The sequence below is a fragment of the Vulpes lagopus genome, chromosome 14 (genome assembly GCF_018345385.1).
Source record: "Vulpes lagopus strain Blue_001 chromosome 14, ASM1834538v1, whole genome shotgun sequence".
Classification (NCBI taxonomy): Eukaryota; Metazoa; Chordata; class Mammalia; order Carnivora; family Canidae; genus Vulpes; species Vulpes lagopus.
Genome location: NC_054837.1, coordinates 6,419,493 through 6,441,081, shown reverse-complemented (window position 1 = coordinate 6,441,081; position 21,589 = coordinate 6,419,493). Strand labels below are relative to the sequence as shown.

At 56.3% G+C, this 21,589-nt stretch overlaps 1 protein-coding gene across 2 annotated transcripts in view; it reads right to left on the bottom strand.

Moving 5' to 3' along the window:
- Positions 1-317: 317 nt before the first annotated feature.
- PAPSS2 (3'-phosphoadenosine 5'-phosphosulfate synthase 2) overlaps positions 318-21,589 on the bottom strand; it is a 49,766-nt gene continuing 28,494 nt past the window's right edge. The window contains exons 2-13 of one of the 2 annotated variants that reach the window (XM_041728672.1): positions 19,352-19,469; positions 16,089-16,324; positions 15,320-15,458; positions 14,432-14,550; positions 14,199-14,312; positions 12,476-12,587; positions 9,430-9,444; positions 6,979-7,184; positions 4,036-4,171; positions 2,585-2,853; positions 2,044-2,273; positions 318-1,638 (exon numbers count right to left, since the gene is read on the bottom strand). In XM_041728672.1, coding sequence (XP_041584606.1) covers positions 1,497-1,638; positions 2,044-2,273; positions 2,585-2,853; positions 4,036-4,171; positions 6,979-7,184; positions 9,430-9,444; positions 12,476-12,587; positions 14,199-14,312; positions 14,432-14,550; positions 15,320-15,458; positions 16,089-16,324; positions 19,352-19,469 — 1,836 coding nt within the window. In that variant the 3' untranslated portion in view covers positions 318-1,496. The remainder of the gene's footprint in view (positions 1,639-2,043; positions 2,274-2,584; positions 2,854-4,035; positions 4,172-6,978; positions 7,185-9,429; positions 9,445-12,475; positions 12,588-14,198; positions 14,313-14,431; positions 14,551-15,319; positions 15,459-16,088; positions 16,325-19,351; positions 19,470-21,589) is intronic. The other variant, XM_041728673.1, reaches the window with a different exon arrangement.

Sequence of the window (21,589 nt, the reverse complement as noted above, 5' to 3'; positions counted from 1 at the left end):
AGGTGGCAGCTCTGGGCAGCTGTTCCTTGGTGGAACCCCGAGGGCTGCAGCACGGAGGAGAAGCGGCCCACGGCCCGGTGCCTGGGGGCCTGCGGGGGGCAGGTGCCCCTTCTCACCGCAGAGCACCCTTGGAGAGGGGCTCAGAGCCACACGGGGCCCTGCCTGGGGGTGCTTGGGGCGGCAGGTGAGCTTCGGTCAGATCCTCGTGCCCCGCGGACATCAGGAGCCCCCCTCCCCCGCAGCCCCATGGACATCAGGAGCCCCTCCCTGGTCCCTGGCCAGGCCCTGGTCCGTGTCACAGGCACAAAAGACACCACTTTCATTTTGAGGCATTTATTAAAACAGAAGCATCACTGGTACAGAGAAATAGTCATTTGCACTAAGTGCGGTATGAAGAGCAGAAAAGCAGTTTTAAATAGATCTTTAAAAAATCACAAAATATATCGATTAAGGCACTTTGTCCCTTCTCATGGTTTCAATAAATACACAGTTCTTTAAAAAGGCAGTGAGGGCCTCCGAGGGGCCCGACTGGACTGGGAGAGGCAGTCGTGCGCTGCTGTGGCCGTTGTGTGTCATTGATTTCCAGAAGAGCTTTCATTAGCTAAGATCAGTGTTTTGTTTTGTTTTGTTTTGTTTTTAACTGAGAATATAACAAAAATCACAGTTTTCTCTTTGCAGTTTGTCTCTTCCAGAGAGACCTAGCTACAAGGCTACAGTGTCCTCACATGTTCTCCGCAATGAGGAATCAGGATCAGGGCCGGAGGGCACCTGCCAGGAGGTGCAGCCAAGGACGTTAGCTGTGGGCACCGCGGGAGTCTTTGGAGCAGTGAGGTCAGCAGGGTCAGGGACTCTGGGCCTGCAGCCTCCAAGAGCCTGCTGGGTACGTGCCTGGTGTGCAAGGAGCTTGGCTAAGCAACGGGGGCTGGGGCGGGGGCGGGGGCGGCCCCTGTGCTGCACCGTGTAGACGCAGCACCGGGCTGGGGACCAAGCTCCTCGGGGGCCACCAGTACTTCCTCATGACGCCAACTGAGTTTGTGCAACGTGCTCAGCGGCTGGGCCCTAGGAGCCCGGGCACCGGCCGTGGGAGGCGGAGGCCCCCCAGGAGCCACACCCCGCGTAGGGCGGAGAACGGCCCTTTGCCCTCGGTCACCTGGACACGGGAGGTTGGGCTGATGGGCTCCGCTGTGGCCGTGGGCGCAGCCTGACATACGCTTGGCGTGTTGGCCACCGAACGAGACCCGGGCCAGGGCTTTAAGGAAACCGGGGACCCGCCGAGGCCCGTGCCGTAGGGGACACACGGCGGCTGGCCCTGCAGGGCTCCCACCCCGGCCTGCCCTGCTCCGGGGGCTCCGTCCACCCCTCGTCTCTCTGGGGCCGGCCCTAAATTAGCAGACAATCTCTAGCTCATCCTAAAACCCGCAATCAGCCACCGCGAAGCCGTTGTGCACAGAGCGTCTAATCACAGAAACAGGGGGGCAGGGGGGTGGCCGGGCGCCTCAGTCGCGCTTCTCCAGGGACCGGTAGTAGTCTGTCAGCACCTTCCAGGCCTTGGGCGCCATGAAGCCGTCGGGGGGGTTCTCGCCTTCCCGCGCCAGCTTCCTCATCCGCGTCCCAGAGATGAAGTCGAACTCGTTGTGCCTGTCACGGGGGGCCACGCAGCACACAGCAGGTGAGTCACACGTGCCCCAGAGACACCCCGGGGGCGGGCTTCAGGCCCTTCCTGCAAACAGCTGCACCTTCTGGAAGGGGCGGCTCGCTCTCCCTTGGGCACAGGAGCGTGCAGAGGAGGGGACCCGGCACAGCGGGGCTCGGGGCCCTTCTGGGCCCTGCTGTGCCCACGGGGAGGGTCACCTGCCACTGCCGCTCCGGGAGCGGGGAGCTGGCCCGGCCCCGAAGTCCTGCTGCGGTGCAGGTGCGAGGGGGACGGGGAGGGAGCCGTGAGGGCCGTGGACGGACGCGCAGGGGCCCGGACCTCTGGGGGCACGAATCGGGGCGCCTGTCATGGTAGGGGCCCCGCCGCGGTCCGGGAGCCCGGAAACCTACCTCGCCGGGTCGTAGAAGTCCATGGCCTTCTTGGCTTTGTTGTAGGCCGCCACCCGGAACGGGATGATTTCCACGGAGGTCAGGCCGGGGGCCATGCTCAGGACCTTGCCCCCGTGGCTGGGCTCGTACAGGTCTTTCTTAGTCTCGGGGTGCGGCATCCCTGCGGGGTCCCGGCCCACGATGTAGAAGTTCACCCCTGCGATCATCCGGGACCTGCAGTGCCACTGGACCTGGGAGACGGCACGCGGGAGGCCGGTCACTGCCCGCCGACTCCTGGGTCCCTGCTCACAGACTCGCTCGGCTCTGCCCTGGGAGTGACCCCGGGTCCCGGGATCGGGTCCCACGTCGGGCTCCCCGCGGGGAGCTGCTTCTCCCCCGGCCCAGGCCCCTGCCCCCTCTCTCTGGGTCTGGGTCTCTCAGGAATACATGAAACCTTTTATTTTAGAAGGTTGGAAAGAGAGAGCCTGGAAGGTTCCGGCGTCTGCTCACGGGCCCTCCGACGTGAGCGGGAGCCCCCGCCCCCCGCCCCCCGGCCGCGCACCTCTGTGGGGCCGGCGTACAGCATCGGCGATGGGAAGATGGCCACGATGGTGGACGAGGGGTCCAGGACGCCCTCCTCCAGGACGGCCGCGTGCTGCTTCATGCGCCACTCGAGGGGCACGTCGTCGTCCTTGGTCCAGCCGCCCAGCGGGTGCAGCAGGAGCACGGGCTGCTTGTAGCCCCGGTCCAGGAGCCTGCGGCGCGTGTCCTGCATGAGCAGGGCGTGTCCGTTGTGCACGGGGTTGCGCAGCTGGAAGGCGAACACCGCATCTGGGACGGGAACACGCGAGGCCGGTGAGCAACGCACGCGGGCCGCTGGCCGCCGCCCCCGGGAGAGCCAACCCGGCCTTGCGGCCCAAGGGGAAGGCAGAGGGGCGGCTCTGGCCTCGGGGTGGTGAGTTCGAGCCCCTCGGTGCGTGTGCAGATCACGTAAAAATAAACATAAAACATTCTTAGAGGAAAGGAAACCGCTCCGTTTACTGTGCACTCACTAGGCCACTTGCTTTTGAAAACCATCCTCGGTCTCCACCGGAGTTCCCGGGAGTTCCTTGCTTCCTCAGAGGGGCCCACGGGCGGGACACAGGCAGGAAGCCCTAACGGGGAGCCAGCCCCACAGAGGAGCCCCTGGGGGCCCGGGGGCTCCCCCGCCCAGGTTGTGCTCGCTCTCCTCCGTCTCTCACTCTCTCTCCCTCCCAAAGAAATAAATATAATCCTTAAAAAAGAAAAAAGAAAGGAAGCTGCATGCTACCAAGCGCGGCTCAGGCTGAGCCGACCCCGCGTCTCTGCCCGCGACAGTCTCTGCGACCTAAAGACCTAAAAACAGATTTCACCTTCACTGCAAAAAAAATATCTTCAGAACAACTCCGCTTGGTGGTGGGCTCCTGAGAGGCTTCATCGTTCCTTCTGGAGTCCATGAAATCTCCGTTATGGGAGAACTGGGGAATCCAGGGAAGCCCCAAAGAGGATGTAAAACACCATCATGATCCTATGATCCTATCCTGACTTTTTCTCTCCCCTTTTCAAAACTGCGTGAAAACCTTCTGGCCTCTCGGTCTCACCGTGTCCCCACGAGGCACCTGTCACCTCCGGGGTGGGGCGCACCACAGAGACCCCCGCTTCTAGACACAGAGGTACCTTGCGGTTTTAAGAACAGCTTTTATAATTTATTGTGTTTCCCCAAACTATGCTGCACCTGCTGCTCTGCAATTTGTGTTTATGCCTGATAAACACGCGGCGGGTATTTCTCTGCGTGGGGGCCCACGTCTAAGCGCCACACGCTCTTCCTGCACGTGGATGTACTCCACCCTCCAGGATGCAGCACCTGGGATCGGCACGCACACGGACGGGGCCTTCGAGCCTCCCAAGACTATCGACGTGCGGTTCCTGGTGTCTCCGACGGTAATCAGAGGGTGGCGAGGAGCCCCAACCGGGACCCGGGAGCCCCTGACCTACCGGCGTTCATCTCTTTACACTTCTGCTTGAGCTCCAGGGGCGTCAGGCGGTACTGGTCCAGCCCATCGTTCCAGCGTATTCTCTCCAGCACCTGCAGGTCTCCACCAACTAGCCAATCCCCACTTTCCATCACCATCTGGAAAGACCATTGGTCAAGTTGTTAGACAGGAGTGTCGACTTCTAGTTTGTCTGAACAACATTTCCTCAGACTTTTTGGTCTCTTGAGTCCCATATACATCATCTCCGTTTTGAGAGAGAGAGAGTGGGGGAGGGGCAGAGGGCGAGGAAGAGCCCCAGCAGCGTCCGCACGACCTGAGCCCAAACCAAGAGCAGGACGCTTAACCCGCGGAGCACCCCGGGCCGGACGCCCTGTCCCCAAGAATACCCTTGACGGAAGGCGGCCCCGGTTTCCTGTGCGAGCCTGGCGGTGAGGGGTTCGAGCCGCGCGGAGCCGGGCCGCCTGGCTGAGAAGGGGCAGGTCGGGGTTGTGGCCCCCGCCTCCCGAGCCTCCCCGGGGACCATGGCTCGCACAGTCCTGACGCAGCGGCGCTCCCTGGACTGGCCTCTTGGGCCCCGGGTGGACACGCGGGTAGGCCGGGCAGGTGGCTCTCCAGCAGGTGACGCCCGCTAAGCTCAGCCTGGAAGGAGGTGCCCACAGGTGGCTTCCTCCCTAGTTATCTCCGATTCGAACGTGCAGAGAGCAGCAGTTCGCAGCCTCATCCACGTCCAAGGTTAAGCACAGGCCGACTCGCTGAAAGCTTCTTTTTCTCGAACCGTCTTCGACTAGGGCGCCCAGACCCCTCGATGGGGAAAGAAGAGTGTCGAGGAAACCGGACGTTCACACGCAAAGGACTAGAGCAAGAGCCTTGCCGTGTAGCCTGCGAGGAAATGCACCCAACCCGGGCTAAGGCCCTGCACGTGAGCTCTGAAACCTCGAGGTTCCTGGAGGAGGGAGACGCGGGGGTTACCCCCCAACGCCCTCGCCTGGGAAGGAGGCTCTGGGGAGCAGTGAGCGAGGCTGGTGCTCGGGGGTCCGCCTGCAGGTGGAGGTCATGGCCTGTGCACCTGCAGCTCCAGAATTCCCCACACAGCGCCTCCTCCCCTGGCCTGCCTTTCTGGGGGGGGGGCGGGGGTGGGGGTCACAGAGCCGGGCAGCCCTGATTCTGGGGACCCACCAAGTGAGCGGGCTCTGCAGTGGGCGGCTGGGGTCTCTGAGCTCCAGCCCAGGGCGCCCCCGCCGCGCAGGGAAGTCCTCGCACAGCAAAGGCGGGTGGGTTGCAGGCCAGGAGCGCACTGTCCCCACAGCACCATGTCCTGGCACAGAACCTAGGGGTTCGGACTGACCTTCCAGGTCACGCTCCAGGCGCCGCCAGCTGAGACCAGGACAGAACACGTGCGGGCTTCCCTTGTGCCTGCCCTGGGCCCCTGTGTGTGTGTGTGGGGGCTGGCGGAAAGAGTGGGCGCCCGAGGGGAAGGGTGGGACGGAAGGACGAAGATCCCCGGTCACGTCCCAGGGGTGCCGTAACCCGTGGTGGATGCGAGGGGGCTCCCGCTATTGCTCTGTGGGGTGGGGGTGGGGGAACCTTCCCCCAATGTGGTTCTGCCTCAAGATGCTGAACCAATGTTTTTGGCATTTCTGGGGTGGGACAAAGGGCGTCTGTGTCCCCGGGCGCTCCAGCTGTCCCCAGGCCGGAGCTGTGGGTATAACAGCAGGAGAAATCATTGCCCGAGAGCCTCCTGAGGCTTCTCGTCCAGGAGACTGGGGGGGACGTGGAGGTCAGGCCTGAGGGTGGGAGGACGAAGGTCAGCCTCCCTTCTCCGGTCACCAACCGCAGTCAGATCCCAACCCTGTGACCACAAAGAAACACGGGCCCACCAAGGCCCAGAACACAAGTCCTCTGGCGGCCCTGGGTCCGGCAGCTTCAAGGCCAGCCGGCCAGCCTCGCGGACCACCCGTCAGACGACCCGGCGCCGGTGCGCAGGGCGGGCACTGCAGCCAGCGCGGGGCTCTGTGCTCACTAACCTCCGGTGTCCGGGGCCTCGAAAAAGCCCTTCCCACCTTTGCCACACTACACGGCAGCGAGAAACAAGACCACATATTCGCTCAACAGATTCCAGTAGGTTCGTTCAAACATCCACTCTGCAGGGCCAGGAGCCGGAAGAGGTCCTGGAGTCACGCGGACTCTGGCGCCTCCTTGGACATGGCTCGTAACAGTTTCACCCTCCGGCTCTGCTCTTGGGTGGGGGACGGCTTTTCCCTTCAGTGTCACAAACTTTCCTTTATGGGAAATGAAGCGCGCCCAGCAGCCCACGATAGTCCCACCCCCACCTCCACCCCCACTGAGCAGAAGTCAGGAGGAGGTTTCGCCAGTTTTGCCTTTGGGCAGGACAGACTCAAAACGATTCCCACCAGAGGATTAGGATCTTAAACATCCACCGATGAAAATGTGATATTTCCCCTCGGAAACTCGGCCACTATCTGCGCTGGTTTTCGTTTACTGAAGGGATGTCACCAACCCCCCCACCCCCCAGCTGGCCACAGAGCATGCGCTTGAGTCTCTTTTGGGCTGTTGGCCGGACCCATGTCCGTATGACGGAATGCGCTGCCCCAGTGAATTTTCGAGATGGAGAGCACGGCAAGCTCCGGTTTGGGGGCACAGCCGTGGCTCTGATTTCTGGTCTTTACTCAAGACTCCAGACCAAGTCACCCACCCGGGGCAGCTGTGGCCCTCCTACTGAGGGAGCCAGCCTCGCAGCATCTGGCGACGCAGCGGGTCATTCAGAGAGGCCCTCAGACGGAAACGCACCTCTACCCCTTTCTAAAACGATCTCCGAAGGCAAGGCCCGCCAGGCCTCCACCTGACCCTGGCCTTTCCCAGTCCTTCGTGATGGGATAAAAAGGAAAGAGACCAAGAAAGCCCTCCCATGGGTCTTGCCGCCTACCTTGATATGCGGGTGTTTCGCACACATTGTCCCCCACACGCGGGAACACCGCTCCTCCTTTCTGTGTTCGTAGAACTCAGGGTCCCGTAAGATAGCCACTTGCCGTCCCTCGTACGTCAGGACAAACTCGCTGCACCCCTCCAGCTGCGTCTTGTCGTCCGCAGACACGGGCAGTACGATGGGGATGCTCATGCTGATCACCCCATCTGTAGGAAGAGCCGGGTGACCAGTGACCATGGGATGCCAGGTGTGCTGTGCTTGAAGGGCGTGCACAGCGTCCATCCCAAACCTTCCCTGCAAAGGGCAGGAAGCCCTCAACCTCACACGGCTGCGTTGGCTGCACCAACTTCTCGAGAGTCTGGGATGACAAGTGCCTGAGATGCTCCTCAATGCAAGAGATGGGGCATTTGTGCTAAGTGGGCTGAGTTTCAAGTCGCAGAGGTGGCTTCAGGGAGTGATCTAATTTGGGGGATGAGGAAGGGGCATCTCCCTTCTGAGTTCCCTTTTGAAAGCGTGGTCCTGACCTCAACACACCAGAGAGTGTGATGACTTTAAGAAGCCAATTACACAAAAATAAAGGCTGGCCCAACAAACCCAAACAAAAACCTAGTCTTTCTTGGAAATGAACCTTGTAAGAACATTGGCAAGTCTCTTATATTATCTCTTTAGGCTCTAATTGTGCTACTGACACACCTGTCCTGAAAGAGAAAACAAAACTCAATGAACACTAGCAGAGAGGACCCCAGGCCAGCGGTCCTGCCGGTGTTGTCTGTCTACTGTGGTCCTGGCTCAGCATCACCTCTTACACGGCACTGAGAACACTCACCTGGGGATCACAGCTCTTGCTAGCTCAACTGCAATCGAGACCCGTCAGTCAGAAAACACGGAGGGGGGAAACCATGTAAGGCTGATTTACTAAAGCTCCCACATTGACTTGGGAGAGTGATCACACTCCTCCCCCCTCTACGCTAAGTATCTTGCTCTAAAAGGATCGTAAGTAAACTAGCATTCTGGGTCCTCAGGATACAGCACAACTGGGCCTTCCTTTTTTTTTTTTTTTTTAGTTCCAGGAGTAGAATTCAGTGATTCATCCCTTACGCACAACCGCCAGGGCTCATCACAAGTGTGCCCCCTAATCCCCATCGCTCACCCAGCCCGTCCCCTGCCCACTTGCCTCCAACAACCCTCAGTCTGTTCTCTATTGTCAAGAGTCTCTTTCGGTTCGCCTCCCCCTTGTTTCCCCCCTGCCCCGTGTTCATCTGTTTTGTATCTTAAATTCCACACAGGAGTGAAATTGTATGGTATTTGTCTTTCTCTGACTTATTCCACTTGGCATTGTACTCTCGAGATCCATCTATGTCATTGCAAATGGCGAGATCTCGTTCTTTTTTATGGCTTTTTTATGGTTCTTTTTTTTTTTATATTCCATTATATATGATGTGTGTACACCGCATCTTCTCTATCCATTCATCAGTCAACGGACACTTGGGCTGTTCCCACAGCTCGGCTGTTGTAGATAATGCTGCTGTAAACACCGGGCCGCACATTCCCCTTTGAGTCCCTTTTGATACCCTTCGTATCTTTGGGGTAAATCCCCAGCAGTGCGATTGCTGGGTCCTAGAGAAGCTCTATTTTTTAACTTTTTGAGGACCCTCCACACTGTTTTCCAGAGTGGCTGCCCCAGTCTGCATTCCCACCAGCAGTGCAGGGGGTCCCCCTTCTCCCCATCCTCACCAACACCTGTCGTCTTGTGGTGTTAATTTTAGCCATTATGGCAGGTGGGAGGTGGGGTCTCATCATGGCTTTGAGCTTAACTAGGCTTTTTAAAAGGAAAACAAGAATGATGAAAACAACACCAGAGATAAACGATACCTTCAGAACTTCACCTTTCCATCTGGTAAGATGCAGAAGTTTATGTATGTGCGTATGTTTATTCTCGGTTCTATAACTATCAATCATCATAGCCTGAAATCAAATTCATGCATAATCAAACCATGCACAATCCAGCCAGGTGCCTCCATTTAAATCGCACCTAAAATCAATTTATCCTTTGACAATTAAAAATGTCTTATAAATGCAATAGGGAAAAAAAATCCAGATTTGTGAACTGAGGACCAACAGTCAGCAGAAGTAATTAGCAGAAAGGATCATGCATTTTTTTAAAGTCTCAGGGACACAATGTACAACAATAATTTAGAAACGAGTTTACTTTGTCAGCCAAATACGACATTATAAACAACAGCTGCATCTGATCCAGAAGTTTCCTGTTATTTGGACTCTAACAGAAGAATTTGGCATTATTATTCAATTATAACTGATTGGATCATGAACTGTTAACAATTTCAACTGGTTCATTTGGATTTTTTTTTTAAATTATGTTGTTAACCATTTCCAATTAATGTAAGTATCTCATTATAATGATTTAACTACTTGGAAAGTTGAAGTACATACCAGGAAGGGCCATGCCTAGAGAGACACAAACACAAGAAACATGTTTTCAGCTCTCCACCGAGATAATCTTAAAGCAACAATGTCAGAGAACAGATTCCTACTACAACACGCCCTGCATACGACGTATAAGATGTCCCGGGCTCCTTGCTACTGCTCTAAAGAATATACGACAGCAAAAAGCTAGTGAAACCAGAATTTGTACCGAATGTTGCTCAGGGCAATCCAGAAGCATGACTCTGATGATTATCTGTTTTAAAATAATTATAACACATGTCAGTAGCACCTCCAGCTTCAGCGAAGAGTCTCTCACACATATGTGATGCTACGACTACTGTTCAGTGGTCCCAAACCAGGTGAAGTAGCTAACTGCTCTGGAATGTTCTAGAATCCTAGACGTTGGATGCCCGGGGGGTTCAGTGGTTGCACCTCTGCCTCCAGCCCAGGGTGTCAGGAGTCCCCGGATCAAGTCCCACGTCGGACTCCCTGCATGGAGCCTGCTTCTCCCTCTGCCTGTGTCTCTGCCTCTCTCTCTCTGTGTCTCTCATGAATAAGTAAATAAAATCTTTAAAAAAAAAAAAATCCCAGACGTTTTAGAGGACATGGAAGTAAACCTCGCAGAGCAAGTACAGAAACTGGAACCAGAATAGCTTGGATTTGAATCCAGGCTTTACGTGAGTTACTAATATCCTCAAAGTAGTTCTATCTCTATTGAATGTGATGCTGCGTCCAACGCTGGGGTCAGAACACACTGGGGCTGAATAAATGGCGGCGGTGGATATGGGAAGTCAGCCCTGTGGGCGACTAATCGTCAAAGGGTCAGGTCTCGTGAGGCCTCCGTGTCGTGACTCTGCTTGGATGCCACCCGTCGAGAACGTGAGTTTGAGGTTCCATTTTCCATCTAGATAAGATATTCATGGCTGGAAGATGGGTGGCAACCTCCAACTATCTATCCAGTGGAAAGCAAGGAGGTGAAATGAACCAACATGAAAGTAGGTCCTTGGGTGACATCGGGACTAACATCGTGTAATCATCAGAAACACTTAAAAAAATGTTTTTTTTTCTTTTCCTTTTGGATTAAGTAGACTGTTTTGTTTTTTGTTTTTTTTTCGCTCTTCTTTGTTTTGCTTTTTAACTTGGGAAATTTTGAGAAAATTAAAACCAACAAAGTCTTTTTGGGAGACCCGGGCCAAATTTAAAAAAAGACGCTGCCTGCCGATTGCAGGTGATCAAGAAATGTGCAACTGTTTGACAGCAGATGATGCCGGCTACGTGTCTGTGGCCCCAGAAACCAGATTTTCAGTTGGTGGCGACTCGAACTTCCATGAACTGATTAAAGTTAAATGGTATCCCTATGAATGAATGAGAGCTCACTCGACCTTCTGAGATACACAAATATCACTTTTTTTGGACTTTAACTGTGTCCACACAGCGCAGAAGCCTCCTGGGAGCCGTGCCCTGGGACTGTGGCGCGGTGGGACCGGGTGGTCCCTCCAGGCGCCCCCAGGCAGGGCCGCCGTGTGGGTGGGAGCCGGGCCACGCCACCCCTCCCGGAGGAGCCCATCTTCATCCAGTTGCACGCATGCATGGCTGCAGATCTCACTGACATGACAAATTATTTCGCTTTTTAACAAAGAGGCTAAGGGGATCTGGGTGGCTCCGCTGGTGGAGCGCCTGACTCTTGGTGTCGGCTCAGATCATGATCTCAGGGTCCTGGGATCGAGACCCGTGTCGGGCTCCAGGCTCAGCGGCAACTGCTTACGACTCTCTCTCCGTCTCTCTCCGCTGCCCCCCAGATAAATAAACCACATCTTTTTTTAAAAGGCCGGACGATGACTGATGTGGGGAGAAGAACCCTGTACGGGGGCTCAGAACATGGGCCGTCCGGTGTGCAGGGCCAGTCTGCTGACACAGGGAACCTCTACTACGGGACCCTCGGGGTCGTAGGCCCCTGTCACTCGGGGCAGGGCCCAGGGCTGCCACCTCGCTGGGCTCCGGGGCTGCTCGAGTCCCTGCCACGATGTCCTGCCTCTGCGCAGACAGACGGACACACGGCCGAGCACAGAACGGTGCCTCCCTGGTGTCGGTTTCCGTTACTTGGTGTACAGAGGGGTCAGGGCGGCTTCAGGACGGCGGGGTGGGGGGGGCTTGCGCATCCTCAGGACACCCGGGGCTGCCGAGTTGGGTCCCAGACAGCTGACCCCCAGCCGAGCATCCCCACCAGGAGCTGGGAGTCTGGGGCCCAAGGTGTGGCTGTCTGCTCGGGCGCACGGTGGCCGCTCGCAGCTCGGGAAGGGACGCGAGGCCGCCTGCGTGTGGTCCCGGCCCAGTAGGCAAGCGTGGGGCTCGCAGGCCCAGCGCCCCAACGTCCTCATGCGGCGGTGGGCGGGCCCCGGGGAGGCGGGCCAGAGGGGGAGCGGCCGCGGGGCCTCACCTCGGGGCAGCGACACGGGGCCGGGACCTGCCTGGAGCCCGACGGAGTATCACAGGCTCGGTGTTGCCGGGCCACCACCCGCAGGGGCTCCCAACGCGCGGGCCCCGCTTGACGAGCTCAGGGTGCGGGGAGGAGGCGACCACAGGCTGTGCCCAGGACTCGGGGCCCCCTCGCACGGCCCGGGGATGCAGCCCCCATCACATGCCCACCGAAGGACCTGGGCCCCAAGGGCCTCGCCCCGGCCGCCCTGCAGCGCAGAGGGCTCCTGGCTGTCCCCTGCTCCGAGCAAGTGGAGCAGGACGGACGGGACCCCCTGGCTTGGCCTGCCATGAACCCTTGGTTTTTGGATCCTTACTTTCACCTAGACGATAATCCTTAGAGGCTAACCAAAAAAAAAAAAAAAAAAAAAAAAACACTTTTTTTTTGCATTCCTAATGGTGGACCCTACACATGATGGAATCAGACCACCCCAAGCCCATTAAGGATCCCCACAGTAAGACTGTGAACCAAGAATCGATACCAAAAATGAACATTTCCTGTTCCCGCGAACACTGCCGATCACCAATTTTTTCCTCCAATAACGAGGAGGAAGAAATGAATAGGCAAAGCCCGTACCATCCAGCAGGGTGTCGAAGTGGATGGCCTGCAGGTACTCCTTCTCCCGCATGAACCCCCGGAGGGGAGTGGCCCAGCCTTCGCTCAACACCTGGACCCACTGAAGATCCAGCTGCAAAACACAAAAGCAGGTGGACGTTTCTATGCGCCCTGTTCCTCCGCCTTCTGGCCCCAGGGCAGGCCCCTCTCATTCCACCGTCAGGACAAGGAAGGCAGCTCCGCTTTGAGGCTGACTCAGGATCTGGGGGTGGGGGGGTGGGGGAGGCGGGTAGGCTGGAGTCCAGTACCTTCCTCTTGCAAAGTGAAGGTTGGGGTGATCCACCTGAACACCCCAGGGTGCACACGTCCTTATGGTGTGCAACCGGGTTAACATTTGCTGTTCCTTCTTTCCCTTTTTTTTCCCTACAAAAATTCCGGTCTGGCCACATATTTTCACCAAATGTACTAGTTAGTTGAAATTGGGAAATCACTGACTCTCAAGGTCCAAAATTCTTAGCATGACACTGAAAGCCCTTCAGGCTCTGGCCCGCTGGCCGGTTTTAGAGATTTCCACCTCCTCCCACCTGAAAATTCCTAGTCCTCCTTTAGGCCCCGAAGCATGGGTCACTGCTCTGAGGACCTTTCCTGCCACCTCGAGACCACCCCGCCCAAATTATTAGATTATTTGAGCTCCTTTTGTACCTTGTAGCCCATTTGATTGCAACTCCCAGCACTGGGATTATAATTATGTGTTGCTCATTTGCCCGGAGCATTGGAGCACTCAGCACGTATTTTGTAGGGTCGGAGGGCTCTGCTTATAAATGTCATGACTTATTAGACTATGAATGAGCTGACACAGGTTCCCAGCTTACTTCGCCTCTCATAAAAAAGTCCAGGGTTTATGAGGGATCAACAAAAAGTCATCGGGGAAGATCTGACCGCTTGGTACAGACCAATGAGTCCTGACCCACAAACAGCCAAAGGCAGCTGCCGTGCACTTGCTGGGGCTGCATCCTACACGTTCTGGGCAGTGAAGCCAATGTGACCAAAGCGGTCCACACCTTGTCCTTTGGCCGGACTATGCCCCCACCCCCGTTAGGAAAGAGTGGGATTTGCAGAGTAGAAAAAGATTCATATCACTTTAGATCAGGGTGGCTCTTTCTTTTCTCCAAATTCCTCCTCGATCATCCAAAAACACACTTTTCTTTCTTTTTGTTTTTTACTTGCACTCTGGACAAACTTTTCTCAGCAGCACCAACAAATCAATACTGCCTGGTGCCTGCTGGTTGGCATGACCGAAGATGCCAAGTTACCTTCCCAGACTGCCTCTGCCCGTGGCATCGGTCAGCGACCTTGTGGCAGCTCTTGGTGAGAGATTTGCTGGGAAAGAGGTTCTAAAAAAAAAGGGAGTTGGGGGAGGGGGGGCGCCCGGGGGGCTCTGGGGTTGAGAGTCTGCCTTGGGCTCAGGGCGTGACCCCGGGGTCCCAGGATCCAGTCCCACACCGGGTTCCTGCAGGGGGCCTGCTTCTCCCTCTGCCTGTGTCTCTGCTTCTCTCTCTGTGTCTCATAAATGAATAAAATCTTTAAAAGAAAAAAAGACAAAGATGAAGTGTTTTTTTTAGGGACGTTGCATTTCCTTCATCGGTACCTTCCTTATTATCAAGAGTCACTTGAGTATCAAGAGAGGGACTATGATGAGGGATGCGGGGCCGGGTTCACCCGCAGCCGGCCTGCAGCGTCCTACCTTGGTAATTGCTAGGGAAGGCAGCGCCTCGGCCTCAGCTCGGACCTGGTCAAGCTTGTTTTCAGGCACGAAGAGTTCATGGATGCCTTTCATTACAGTGTGTGGTACGATGTTCTGAAATGAAGCAGAATTAGCAACAACTTGAAAGGGAAACTGTGAAAAGATTGCTTTGGGAAATGAATGATATTTCATGGCTTTATTCAATTAAAGAGAGAGAGAGGGGGTCCATCTACCTGCTCTTGCAGGAGCTCCACCACCTGCTGGACACAGTCACTCACTGAGGACAGGTTGGTTTTAAGCACAAGCTCGGGAGTTTCGGGTTTCTCATAATCAGAATCAATACCCGTAAACCCTGCAAGGCACAGGGGCAAAAACCACATTGGCACCAACAGAACAGTCTTTTTTTTTTGTTTTAAGATTTTCTTTATTTATTCATGAGAGGCAGAGAGAGAAAGGCAGAGACACAGGCAGAGAGAGACGCAGGCTCCATGCAGGGAGCCGGATGTGGGACTCGACCCCGGGGCTCCAGGATCCTGGGCTGAAGGAGGTGCTAAACCCCGGAGTCCCCCGGGCTGCCCATAGAACAGTCTTTTTACAGAGTGAGGCCTAACCCACTTGGAATGATGCATTACACTGAGAATTTAGATTAGACCAGAAAGGATCACTGGCCACCCTTGACCTCTGGCCACAGGTAAAGAAATAAGTAGAATGAAAAACAAGTGTATTATATACATATTTATGCACGTGTGTGTATATTCACAGCTGTGTCTTCAATATAGAAAGCCCCAGATTACTAGGTCCAAGCCCCCTGCAGCTGATCAGAACCCCAAAGGAAGACAAGAAGAAGAAAAAAAACCCCTTGACGCACACTCGTGTATAGACACCGAGCTCGGAGGTCTGAAGTTTGTTGCTCGCGGCCGAGGGGACAGTTGTGGGAGAACACAAGCCACATGCTGCCGCGCCCGTGGCCGTATCGACTACACGGGGGGATCCCCTAAAGAGTTGTATGCGCTGGATGCAGTTTGGGAGAAGGGTCTCCGAGGCTTCGGACGGGTTCCCGGGGGGACGGACCCGAGGCGGGGGGGGGGGGGTGCGGCCAGCAGCTGGCCTGGCGCTCCTACCTTTGATCTCTCCGGCGCGGGCACGTTTGTAGAGACCTTTCACATCTCTGCTCTCACAGATGTTTAGAGGCGCATCGACGAATATTTCAAAGAACGGCAGCCCTGCCGATTCGTGGATTTTGCGGGCGTTCTCACGGTCCTGGAAGACACGCGAGGGGGAGGTAAGGCAGGGGTTTGGCCGTGGAATCCGTGGAGCCCGACGGCCCTGGGGAGCCCCCGGCACTGGTGCTCTGAGGCCGTGTGACGTCCAGGTCGGCCTCCGGGGAGCACGGGCCTCCAAGAGCCGTCGGAGGAACTCGCGGAGAAGAATCTGAGAAAGGACGGGCCTGGCGACCTGAGCATCTCATTCAAAGGGCGGGTTTGGAGCCTGTGGCGTCTGACTGGGGTCCCCCAAATGCGGTTTCCGGACAAGGGCGTCCGTGCAGCCCGCGCGACCTGGTGCTCGGGCCGCGAATGGCCGGTCCCTGCAGCAAGCTGAGCCTCTGCCTCCTGGGACACGGGACACGGGAGACCACAGGGCCCTCGGCGGGCCTTGCTGAGTGTCCTCCCTCTAAGCCGGGCCAGCTGTGCGTCGGGCCGGGCGGCGGGGGAGGGTTCTCATCAGCTGCCCTGGCATCTGGCATCCGCTCTTTACATAAGCAACGTTAAGTAGAGGAAATGAGGCAGCGGGAAAAGAACAGGCAGGGGAAATTGAAAATACGGCGACCCGGGGTCCCCCCCAGCCCCTGGCACCGAGCGCAGGGCTCGGTGGCGCCGCCAATCACGGTACCTTCGCGAAAGGAGAAATGAAGCTGGTGATGCAGACCAGACCAGCATCAGCAAACAGCTTGGCCACCTCGGCAATCCGGCGGATGTTCTCCTCTCTGTCCCCGGGGGAGAATCCGAGGTTTTTGTTAAGGCCGTGCCGGACGTTGTCCCCATCGAGGGAGTAGCACGGGATGGCGTGGGACACCAGGTACTCTTCCAGAGCAAAACTTATTGTGGTTTTTCCAGCACCAGAGAGACCTGTTCATTATAATCATTGGACCTCAGGTCAAAACCCACCAAGATCTAGAAAGAGCATAGTTCACTACGCATCAAGTACTGGCATTTTTTTTTTTTTGAATGTTGAAATAACCATCTGTCGCCTACAAGAATTAACAGCATTTCAGAGCAAGTGGGGTTCCCAAGTAGGGGGCCCAGGGGCAGGGAGGTACACATGGTTCTTGGAGCGTCGTATTTTGCCTGCAGAGTGTTTTTAAAGATTAGAACATGGTGCGTGCAGATCCAGACAGAAAAAAAAGCCAGATCAGGTGACCATGTTCTCGTGTCCCTGTCCCGACAGCCACCAGCTGGAACGGAGGGACGGCCAGCCCGGGAGGCTGGGAAGCCACCTTCCTTAGGGAGGCTGCCAAACAACCATCTGACATCAGGGCTCTTTGGCTTCAAGATTTTTCCAAAATGACCCTCAAAACATGAAGACTGACCCCCGAGCCAGGCTGCGGGCGTGTTTCGAGCTGCCCTACACGCTTCGGTGTCCGGGGTCTTTCCATGAGAACAGAGTTGCCGTGCATTTTTCTTCGAAACCGTGGTTTCAAAGCACACTGGCGGGAGACACACTTTATAATTTCTGTAGGAGGGAAATTATGGGGAGGAAGGGAGCTCTGCAGAAACCCAGTCACCCCAAAGACCTCTGGACCTGGAAAATGTAGCATTGTGCCAAGCCACTGTCAGGCAGCCCCCAGGCGCGGGAGAGGAAAGGTTAGGGGGGCGTGGAGAAGGTGCAGAGTGTAACACAGAGAAGACGGCAGCAGGAAGGAGGGAAAAGGCCAAAAAGAGAGAGAGAAAGAGAGAGAGAGAAGCAGGGATGAAGGGCAGAGGGGAATGAAGACTTGGAAAGAGGAGTGCCTGGCGGGCTCAGTCGCTGGAGTATGCGACTCCTGATCTTGGGATTGTGAGTTTGAGCCCCACGCTGGGTGCAGAGATCGCTGGAAAAAAAGAACCATATAAACTTTAAAAAGCGACTTGGAAGGAAAGGGGACATATGGGAGGCGAGCAAACAGTCTCCACGGCGTGCGTTCGGCTCCCCGGCCACGGCCCTCGAGGACCCAGTAGAGGAAACGGCTCAGGGCTGCGCCGTCCTCCGTGGGAGTCACCGTCCGACGCACTCTTAGGTTATTTGTGTCAGCGAGTTTCATTTGAACATGGATGTGAGGGGATAAAGGCCTCTTGGGGGAGAAGAAATGGGGCTCCCGAAGCCCCTGCATGTCCTCTCGCACTGGAAAATGAGGGAACTAATAGAGATCTTCAATTTTGCTTCGGGTCTGGAACCTCAGAGCTGAATGGCAGGGACTGGATGACACCAGGCCGTCGGCAGACGCGGTGCACGGCTCGGCGCGGGCGCCTCTCTCCTCTAGTTGCACCTCCATCCCCAGGGGCGGCCACTACACCCAGCTCGGCTTACGGGCAAGAAGACTGAGGCTTAGGCAGCTCAGCTGGCTTGTCCGACGTTGCATAGTCCATGCGCGTGGAGCTCGGGCTCTAAACTGCATCCCTGGACTCGAAGCGTTCGGTTTCTCCCGGTCGCCCTGCTCCGTAGCCCGATCTCCATGATGTAAGAGCACAGAATAAAGTGGGAAAAGGTGGTGGTGGTGGTGGTGGTGGTGTTTGAAGAGTAAGGAAAGACAGGGATGTCCATCCTCTAGGGTGTTTTTTTTTTTTCCTCTTCCACCAGTTAACCTCTTTGTTTTCGAGGCTGCTCCACACTCTATGGAGCAGCCCCCGTGTGTATGTCTCGACACAAAAATTGGGCAAACGCATGAGACACACACGTAACAGGAGGGCAGCATCTGGAACGCAGTCATGGTACCTGCTGCCGCTTGGCAAGGCTCTTGGGTGGGCCTGGGGAAGGCCCAGGAACCGTGACGGGGGAGCGCTGCCTTCTGGAATACGGCAAGCTTCTCGCCCGCCGTGGTCCCCAGCCTGCCAGCTGGGAAAGGGTGTCGTGCCGCAGGTGTGAAACCCAGAGGCCAAAGGCAGGTGCCTCAGGCACCAGGAAAAACCCCGAATAAGAAGGAGGTGAGTGGAGACGGGAACAGGAAAGACAGGAGTAGTAAGGGTGGGTGAGGCGGGCGCCAGCCTGCCACTGGCTTCAGCATCCCCGTCGGGTTGGATAAATCAGCATTTGGGGTTTGGGTTGGTTTTTCTAAGATGTATTTATTTGAGAGAGAGAGAGAGGCAGAGGAGGGAGAGAGGGAGGGGGAGACACAAGAGCCGGGCCTCACGACCCCTCAATCAGGACCTGAGCCGAAATGGAGAGTCGGTGGCTTAACAGATGGAGCGGCCCAGGCGCCTGCCAGACCAACACTCGCGGGCGGGCAGTAGACGCAGCCGACCTCAGGACCTTGGTCAACACCCTTGCATCTAAGTGAAACACCGCGTCTACGACTGCTAGGCCCTCGGACCAACCCCTGCACCTTGTGCTGAGGGTTAGGGTCACTAAGCCTTGGCTTTGACGTCCTGAGGCTCTAAAAACACAGGACGGGGGAGAGTCACTTGGCTGTATGCGTGGGAGTGAAGGACGTCTTGTTACAGGGGCGATACTTCCGTTCGCAGGCTCTGTTGTTGTTGTTTAATATTAAGAGAAATAGTCCCCAACCACGTAAAGACATCAGAAAACAATAGAGAGTATCTCTAAACATCCCAAACCTCACACACGGCCAAACGCTTGCTGTCAAATTAGGAAGGCCCCACGATGGCCAGTATGTGGATTTGGGCACAAGCATGAGGATCCCGGGATCCCCCAGAGCCGAAGGGGAGGTGCCTTCATCAACGCGCCGTTTCTTTCCAAAGAGGGAGACGAGCTCTGTGCCTTTGCCTTGGGCCTTCCTCGCACTGGTGCCAGAGCCCGGGCTCCTTACCCCTGCCCTCAGCCTCATTCCAACGTTGAAACAAACACGTCCTATGTGCAACATGTTACCCTAAATTCCTTAGAATCGCATGTCACACATCAATTTTCAATTAAAAAAAAATCTATAAACCAACACGGCATACCCGTCAGCCACACTGTGCATCCTCGGAATCCGCCCCTGGTGCCGACCACCTGTCCTCGCTTGTTCCTGCTCACGTGGTGTGCCTGATAGACGACGTTGGTGGATTTCTGCTGGCTTCCCTATGGAACAAGACCAAGCCCAGGATCGTGTCAATGAAACAATGCAATACATAGACATGTGATGAAACGATAAAACGACAGATGGCACGAACAGTCATCCCTCGCCGAAACTCCTCTCCTAGGACTGGCGCCCAGAGTGACAAGTATTAATCAGGAAAAGATGCTGCCCTGGGAACACGCAGCATGACCCCCTGAGCATAGACCTTGGGGGAGACGGCCACTGACATGCTGTGAGAGCCCTGGCTTGGGGCCATTCACAGGTGCGCAGCTCAGCCGGTCCTCGTCTCCGTAGGTGCTGCTCTTGCCCAAATCCTGCGGATGCTGCTGGAAAACAGCCCCAGGGAGGGCAACGGTGGGCAAGCACCGCGCTCTGCTTCCACCTCCCCACGGGCCAGCGTGGGGACTCGTCTTTCCCGGAGCCCCGCAGGATAGGAACACGCCAGTTATTCGTCCCGGGGGCTAATTCGGATCTCGATTGTCTTTATTCTGGCTGTGATCAAGTCAGCCAGTCGGGGCACAGGTGATCTGATCCCGATCCCAAACTCGGGGCGCGACGCGTCTGATGAATAGAAACGGTGACACGAGCCAACAAGTACAGTTGCTGGCGGATGTGTCTCGAGCTGCGCGCTGTCCGGGGGGGTGGCGTGGGGAGACCCCTAACGGTGGCTCAACCAAAAGGTCACGAACAACTCATGTATGTCTTTGGTGTGGTGACCGAATTTGTAATGACGGATGTAATCGAAGTCCCTGAACTGTTAAAAAAAAAAAAAAAATCTATGGAACCTTTTCAACACCATACATGTCAACCTATCAGAACTAAACAAAATAAAAATAAATTTTTTAAAGCATCGATATTCTTTGAGCAAGACCCAGAGAAAACTCTGGGCCACGTGTAGGCAATTTTATATTCTGGAGCCAATGAAATCACTTCTTTATGGCACCTCATTTGGGGGAAACAAAGACAGAAAAGGGGACTGTAGCTCTAAGGACCGTTGGGGGGCTTCTGGAGATGACAGGAGTGAGCGTGCTCTGTAAGTGGCCAGGGTGTCTGCAAAACTGGACGCGACGGCGACTAGGGAGCATGTACACCCGCAACGGGACGTGCTGGAGCCCGCCAGCGTGGGGCCAGGAAAGTGGCCTTGGGGTCCCGGGGGGGCAGCGCACCCCGCCAGGGAGGCCCGGAGCTGTGCGAAGGCGCAGTCGGGCCGGAGACAGGCATTGCCAGGGTCAGAGGGACCCGGAGGGAGGTGCGAAGGCACAGGTGGGGCGGGCTGAGCCTGGGCGCTCCGATCATCCTTCAAGCAAAGCAGCTCGTCAAGCCGGATGAGCTCATGAGATCCTATAGCAGAAATCCCCCTGCTGAACAAGTCCCCCGACAGTCCACGCAGGCCCTGCTGCCAAGGGTGCTCTACGGCCCAGGGACAACGTCAGCGCTCCCTTGGCCTGTCGCCTGGCTCATTGCTGCCGCCCATCAAGGCCCAAAAGTTCGCTCATCTGTTCACTCGCTGATGGTCTCAGCAAATGTTTGGGTGAATGAGCCCCAACTACATGCCAGGGGCCTGCGCAGGCACTGGGAACGGAGCCCTAAACGGGGTGGGAGCCCCAGCATCATTTTGGGGGAACATACAGGCAAAAAAACAAACCCCTAGTCACTGGGCCCAGCCCCCGCGGAGGATCTCCGACACACCCTCGCACACCCTAGGAGAGACCGAGGAACACCCGCAGCCCAACAATCAAATGCCCCAGAGATCCAGACGGTCACCTCGTGAAGGAAGAGGCGCAGGTGGGCAGCAAGTGCGTGAGGGCGCGACGGGACAGTCGCGGGAGAGAGCCAGGTGAGACCCGCGCGGGATGCCCTGGAAACCATGGCAGCGAGGACCCGTGCTCCCGGTGACGGCGGCGGTATCCAGGGGGACAACCATCCCAGGGAGAAGCTGGCGGTCTCTTCTAAAGCTAGATATTTACGTCCCCAATGACTTGGCGAGCGCATGCGCAGGCCTTTACTCCAGAGAAAACACGTATCCGCAAAAAGACACATACAACTTTATTTGCATAAAAACTGCGCCTCGCCAAGTAACCATCCACGGGGAAACAGGTGACACGCACCTGCACGCACACCC